This window comes from Syngnathus scovelli, chromosome 18 (genome assembly GCF_024217435.2).
Source record: "Syngnathus scovelli strain Florida chromosome 18, RoL_Ssco_1.2, whole genome shotgun sequence".
Classification (NCBI taxonomy): Eukaryota; Metazoa; Chordata; class Actinopteri; order Syngnathiformes; family Syngnathidae; genus Syngnathus; species Syngnathus scovelli.
This window is the reverse complement of record NC_090864.1, coordinates 545,202-552,647: the sequence shown is the minus strand read 5'-3', so window position 1 is coordinate 552,647 and position 7,446 is coordinate 545,202. Positions and strand designations below refer to the sequence as shown.

General features: G+C 55.5%; 1 protein-coding gene across 1 annotated transcript; it reads left to right on the top strand.

Annotated features, from left to right (window-relative positions):
• The first annotated feature begins 522 nt into the window (after positions 1 to 522).
• Positions 523 to 1,196, top strand: LOC125985985 (janus kinase and microtubule-interacting protein 3-like). The gene is made up of 3 exons (XM_049749330.2): positions 523 to 684; positions 909 to 971; positions 1,058 to 1,196. Exons 1-3 carry the CDS (start codon positions 616 to 618, stop codon positions 1,181 to 1,183), a joined length of 258 nt encoding a protein of 85 aa, XP_049605287.2. The 5' UTR covers positions 523 to 615; the 3' UTR covers positions 1,184 to 1,196.
• The last annotated feature ends 6,250 nt before the right edge of the window (positions 1,197 to 7,446 follow it).

Below are 7,446 nucleotides of genomic sequence, written 5' to 3'. Positions count from 1 at the left end.
GTTTGCGGCTGCTTGGTGTTGCGCAAGATGAAATGGCCTTTTTCTCGCTATCGTTCCTCTCGTCGATTCATCGTGAGGTGTCGCTTCAGTTTGTTCAGAGAGATGTTTGCTTCCGCGCCCGCAGGTCATCGAAACATTTTACGGCTACGACGAAGACGTGTTGGTGGACTCGGACGGATCGTCCTTGTCTTTTCACACCGACAGAACCCCCGACACGGAACCCGAAGAGGTAGCCCGCCATTTCTGCCAGCGTATTGGCGCCAAACATTCCTCTTCAGCCTGGAATCGGACTCGTCTTTGCGTCGCGGGTGCTTTGTCGCCGGTCTGACTGATTCTGGTACTAGTGCTGTGTTGCATTGGTGTGTGCATGAGGAGGCGGAGCTTCGCTACTGCCAGCTGACGCAAGAATATCAAGCGCTGCAACGAGCCTACGCTCTGCTCGCCCAGACCAGCGGAGGGGACTACGACGCCGAGAAGGAGATCAAGGTGGCGCCCCTTCCCGCAACCCCCGGCCGGGTCGCAGCCTCCCCGTTCTCACCCAGCCTCGGGTGTTCTCTGGTCTGAAAGGAGGAGGAGGAGCCTCCCTCCTCCTCCTTTCAGGCCAGAGAAAAGCTGATGGTAGAAATGGGTCACTATCAAAGCAGAGTAGCAGATCTGGAGTCAGCGCTGAAGCAACAAGGACAGGTAAGCTCATCAATGAGCACACCTTTTTCTCAGACAAAATAGCTACATTCTTCAGTCACTCATTCGTCTGGCATTACTGGACCAACCCCCCCCCCCCCCCCCCCCCCCTGAACGTGGCTGGGAAAATGCGGAGAAAAGCAAATGTCATTTTCCAGTCAACCAAAGAATTTGTGGATGAAAATGACACAACATTCCAAAGCTGTCCACGCGTTTGTCTCTTCTAGAATGTCAAGTGGGTGGAGGAGAAGCAGCTGCTGCGTCAGAGCAATCAGCAGTTGGCCGAAAAGGTGACGGAAAGAAAGGCGCTGGGCGGAGTCGCTTGGCGTCACACCCGTCGGGAAGCCCCGCAGATGAGGTCTGACTGTCTTTTCAGGTCAGGCGGATGGAGGCGGAAGAAGCGCGTCTGAAAGAGCACATCCAGGATATCCGAGACCAAAACGAACTGCTTGAGTTCCGCATCCTGGAGCTGGAGGTGGGAAGACTCGCACAAGCGTGTTGAGGCCAGAGATGTGACAGACGGACGGACGGACGGATGCATGCCTCTGCCTTTCAGGAGAGGGAGTGGCGCTCCCCCGTCTTGAAGTTTCTGCAAGTCCGTTTCCCAGACGGCCTCAGCCCTTTGCAGATCTACTGCGAGGCCGAGGGCGTGAGCGTACGTAAGGCGTCCCTCGCAACCCTAACCTTAACCCGAGGTCCCAGAACACCTTACATTGCTCCTTGCGCCTTTCCCCCGGACATCGTCATCAGTGATCTGATGAAGAAGCTGGACATCCTGGGCGATAACGCCGTAAGTGTATGTCGAACTCCTTATGTTCGCACTCAACGAGACTCGGCGGCTCAAATGTGACTTTTGGAAGGCTTTGCGCTGAAAGAAGCTTGTTGACGCTGTGCCTTTGGGCTCTTGCAGAATCTCACCAACGAGGAGCAGGTGGTCGTGATTCACGCCAGGACCCTTCTCACCCTAGCCGAGAAGGTAACGCGCACGTCCACGCACGCTCTCGCATTCTGCTTATGTGACAGCAGCCTTTCCTCAGTGGTTAGAATACATCAAAGTGACCAAGTCAGCACTTCAACAGTAGATGTTGGACATTGAAAGTGAGAAGGTAGACAGACACGCGACATCAGCCAAGGGGAACTCCGGCAATGTGCCCCAACAATTCTGACTTTGAGCTGTGCTAGGATATGTTCTGTAAGCAGAAGGGCTACCTGGATGAAGAGTTGGACTTCAGGAAGCGTTCCATGGACCAGGCTCATAAGGTAAGCCGCCCTCAAATCTCCCGCCGGACCACTGATGGACGAGGATTGCGGCCCAGAGGATCCTGGAGCTGGAGACCATGTTGTACAAGGCGCTACCGCAGCGGGACTGCCCTGCCACGGACGGCGAAAAAGCCAGCCACGCTGGCGTGAATGACGTGCTGACGGCGGATCAGAGAGAAGAGCTTAGGAGCGCCGTGGACCAATGGAAGCGAGCCCTGATGTGCGAGTTGAGGGAGCGCGACGCTTGCATCCTCCAAGAGAGAATGGATCTGCTGCACAGCGCGCAACAGGTAAGGGCCCAAAGCCAGCCCGGCACTTACTTGCACGCTTACTGGCTTTTGAAGGCCACTTTCCATTTGTCCGTCCTAGAGGAACAAAGAGCTGAAAGAATTCATCGAAGCTCAGAAGAGACAAATCAAACAATTGGAGGAGAAGTTTCTGGTTCTCTTTCTATTCTTCTCCTTGGCCTTCATTCTGTGGCCCTAACACCAGCTGGTGAGTGAGCTCCAGCGGCACCGCACTCGACACCTCCGATACACTGCCAGCCGGTCTCAGACGTTGGCAGACGCTCCGATGCCGACGTATACCCCCCGCCACGGTGACAGAGGCACCGCGTCACACCGGCGCTCATCCAATCAGAAGGCAGGAAAGGCAAATTCACATGCAGGGCACTCTTGAACCAGAAGAGAGCGCCACAAAAAACGGTTGTTGCCCCAAACGCGCACTAAAAAGGGTCAGAATAACAAGAGTCTCACCGGCCAGCCGGGGCCACCCGTCCATCCATTTCTTCAGGGGGGGGGGAAAATTGGAGTCACCGGTGAGTACATTTTGCATTTAGCTCTGCTTTTCTGCTTCTGTCTTCAAGTGTGTGGCATCCTGCGACCAAAGATTCAGCCAACCCCAAAGCGGTTGACCTCAACGTCCCACCACCATGCCGACCAGAGCAGGTGACGTGATGCTTTGGACATCCTTCCGTCTCAGATGCCCAAAAGTAATCTTTGCCACATCTGCGGCAATACAGTGTCTTTTCAAAGGTGCAAATAAATCCAGCGTGGGCGGAACACGCACGTCTTCGTTTTTTCCCGCTTTGTTTGTGTGACAGCTGTTGTGAAAATTTTATACAAATAAAGTTGTATAGTACAGGTTTGGCCAAGCCGCAATTCCTGAACCGCATGCGGCTCTTTGCTTGGATTCATGCGGCCCTTTTATGTTCATATCAACATTTGTGTGTGTGTGTGTGTGGGGGGGGGGGCGGTTGTGCGTGTTGGCTTCACTTGAGTTCAATTTGGTATTTTGGTCTAAAGCGCATGTGGTGAAATTCCACAAAGTAGGATGGGCAAACACATTCCAGTAAACTATTAGTGTCAATTGGGCTCTCGAAATGGCAGGGAAAAGATGCACAGCAAAACGGAAATATGTAGATGAACACAGGACGTTTTTATCAGAGTGGGAAAGTTTCTATTTTTTGTTGAACGTGATGGCAAACCATTCTGCCTGATATGTCAGACCTCAGGGCATTTCAAAGATTCAAATCTTCAGCGCCATGCACTTCAGCTCACTCCATTGATCAGGCGTCGAACCCGCAACATCATGCTTAAGAGGTGGACATGCTAACCAGTGCGCCATTATGTCAACGCATAATAACTAAGTCTACTGATCAAAACAGCGGTTACTATATGACGTCGCTACGTCGTGGTCAAGTGACGCAGACAAGACATCAATGGACGGACCTTCCTCCGAAATTAGAATCCGTGGGCAGAGTTAACTTGTTTAAAAGGGAGTGGGCAGAAGAAATATTTAATTTATTTAAATCTATTTTGAGTGCACACCATTATGCCAATGCATAACAACTGTAAATCTACTAAACAAAACAGCGGTTGCTATATGACATCTGCCACGTTGTGGTCACGTGACAGACGTGACGTCGATGGGCGAAACTTCCGCCGGAATTCAAATCCGCGGGGAGCGTTAACTTGTTTAAAAGGGAGTGGGCAGAAGAATTATTTAATTTATTCAAATCCATTTGGAGTGTGCGCCATTATGTCAATGCATAACAACTGTAAGTCTACTAAACAAAACGGCGGTTGCTATATGACGTCTGCCACGTCGTGGTCACGTGACGCGGACGTGACGTCGACGCCTACTTTACATCCCACCGATCACAGGACCCCTTGGCTGCATAACCGCGCCCCCTTCCCAACCAATCGGATTTGCTATACACGAAAACGACGCCAATGGGCGGGCTCTTCCGCCAGAATTTAAATCCGTGGGCGTGGCTCGCAACAGGAAGTAGGAAAATGGCGATGTTGACAAAGACACAGCGGATGGTAACATACGACTAACGAGAGAAATATTTTTATTTTCTGCTTGCAACTGGACCGTCCAGAGCGTACACGGTAAGTACAACTCATCGTTTTTAAAAATAAGTACTTTTCTGTCACGTGCTGGTGCCACCTGCGACGGGACCACGCCCCCCCTGTCAGTGGAATCACCATCACCTGCCACGGGTTCATGGACAGCGCTATATCAGCGCCGCAAGCGCAGAACCGTGTGCCAGTCTGTCCCTTGATGCTGCTTCGCTCATCAATCCCAGAGAGAATTGACTCACTTGACTACTTGAAACCCTCGGAGAACCGTTGTCCTCTCCAGCCCGATCGCCGCTCCAGCGCCAGCTGTTCCCATCATCCCCTTCAAATAAAGTCCGTCGTTACGCACTTGGCTGTACTGTCCGATCCTTAACAGTACAGACTGGCCAACACGATGCAGTCAGCGAACGACGAGACGGCATTGGGCCGACTGGAGCAAGCCGAGACCGCCATCAGCAGCCTGTCCGCCGACATCCGGAACCTGATCGAGGTTGGTCAGCAACAACAGCTGCAGCAGCAGGAGATGGCCCAAGCCCTCCAGAGACTGTCGGTGGCTGCGTCCCCGGCTGTCACGGCACCCCCGCACCGCCCGTCTGCCGAGGCCAGGAGGCTCGTGGACGTCCCGGAGCCCCGCCTCGGCAACATCGAAAAGTTCAACGGCGATCCCAAGCACGTGAGGGCGTTTGTGACCAACTGTCGCATAATGTTCAGCCTCCAGCCCGTCATGTTTGCGTCAGAATCAGCCAAGGTCGGTTTCGTTCTAACCCACCTCACGGGCGAGGCGCGGCTATGGGGTTTGGCAGAGTATGAACGGATGGCCCCGGCATGCGATTCCTTCGACGCCTTCGCAGAGGAATTGCTCTTCCTGTTCGACCTGGGATCCGCCGCCGAGGCGAGGAACTGGCGACGCTGCGTCAGGGTAGCCGATCGGTCGCGGAGTACGCCCTTAAATTCCAGACGTTGGCCGGCAGCAGCGGATGGAATGCGCCAGCGCTCGTTAGCACGTTCCTAAACGGCCTCGCGGATTATATGAAGGACGAACTGGTGTCTTACGATCGCCCGCGAACCCTGAGGGGCGCGATGGACTTGGCGGCCCGAGTAGACCGGCGGATCCGGACGCGGCGGCGCGATCGGGAGAGGAGGTCCCCGCGGAATCCGCGTGGCCACATTCCTCCGTCTGCTGGGGACCCGCCCACCACTCCACCCGCCGAGCCCATGGATCTGGGAGGGGCTCGGGTCTCCTCGGAGGAGCACCGTCGACGCCTCTCGCTGGGCTTGTGTTTTTACTGTGGGGAGGGGGGCCATCGGGTGGTGGGGTGCCCGCTAAAAGGCCGGAGCTCACGCGGCGTCGGGGGGATCCGCCTGATTGGCGAGGTGGCTTTCGTGACAGAACCGGTTAAGGTACTGCTCTCCGGCAATCACCACGAGACCATCCAGTTTTTTCTTCTTTCCCTCCCAGGACAGCAGCTCATCCTGGGGCACCCTTGGTTGCGGCAGCACAACCCGGTGCTGGACTGGGAGGTGGGGTTTGTACGGCAGTGGAGCGAACGCTGCCATCGAGTGTGCCTGAAGGCGGCCACCAGCCCACTCGGCAGAGCCCCGCCCAGGTACAGTCCCGACATCTCCAATGTCCCAGCAGTTTATCACGAACTCAAGGAGGTTTTTAGTAAAGCCAGGGCCGCTTCTCTTCCTCCACACCGGTCCTACGATTGCGCCATCGACCTGTTGCTCGGCACCTTCCCTCCCAAGGGACGCATCTACTCCCTGTCCGCTCCTGAGCGCCGGGCTATGGAGGAGTACATCCGGGAGTCCCTGGCAGCCGGCATCATACGGCCGTCCTCTTCACCTGCGGGAGCGGGGTTTTTCTTCGTGAAGAAGAAGGAGGGCACGCTCCGCCCGTGTATCGACTACCGGGGAATAAACGCAATCACCGTAAAGAACCGATGCCCTCTGCCTCTTCTTTCTTCCGCCTTTGAGAGCCTTCAGGGTGCCACCATCTTCACCAAGCTGGATCTCCGCAACGCCTACCACCTGATCCGCATCCGGGAGGGAGACGAGTGGAAGACGGCTTTCAACACCCCGAGCGGACACTACGAGTACTTGGTGGTTCCGTTTGGGCTCACCAACGCCCCAGCAGTTTTCCAGGCACTGATAAACGACGTGTTACGAGACATGCTGGACAAATTTGTGTTCGTTTATTTGGACGACATCCTCATCTTCTCCCGCTCGCTTCCTGAGCACATCAAGCATGTTCGGGCGGTGCTGCGACGCCTCCTAGAAAATTCGCTCTACGTGAAGGCAGAGAAGTGCGAGTTCCACGCCCCCTCTGTCAAATTCCTCGGCTACGTGGTGCGTGAGGGATCCATCGAAATGGACCCTGGGAAGGTGGAGGCGGTCACATCATGGCCTGTTCCCGAGACACGCAAGCGGCTGCAACAATTCTTAGGTTTCGCGAACTTTTATCGACGTTTTATCCGTGGATACAGCACGGTGGCCGCGCCACTCACCGCCCTTACCAGCCCCGCCTCCCCATACAAATGGACAGAACGGGCGGAACAGGCATTTCAGGAGCTTAAGAGGAGGTTCACATCCGCTCCCATCCTCAGAGTTCCCGATCCCGACAGACAGTTCGTGGTCGAAGTGGACGCCTCGGACGTGGGTGTCGGGGCGGTGTTGTCTCAACGTAGCCGCCAAGACGATCGTCTCCATCCGTGCGCCTTCTTTTCTCGCCGTTTGTCAGCCTCAGAAAGGAACTATGACATCGGTAATCGGGAGCTCCTCGCCGTCAAGTTGGCTTTGGAGGAGTGGCGACATTGGCTGGAGGGCGCCACCACTCCGTTCATTGTCTGGACCGACCACCGCAACTTGGAGTATCTGAGATCGGCCAAGAGACTGAACGCGAGACAAGCACGGTGGGCTCTGTTCTTTGACCGGTTTGAGTTCTCTCTTTCCTACAGACCGGGTTCCCGTAACGCGAAGGCGGACGCCCTGTCGCGTTTGTTTCCTGGTGGGGAGGAGGGACAGGGTCCGCCTCCCACTATCCTCCCGAGCTCGGAGGGTCGCCTGTTCGTCCCTGAAGGCCTGCGATCGGCCGTGCTGCAATGGGCGCACGACTCACGCCTGGCCTGTCATCCCGGCG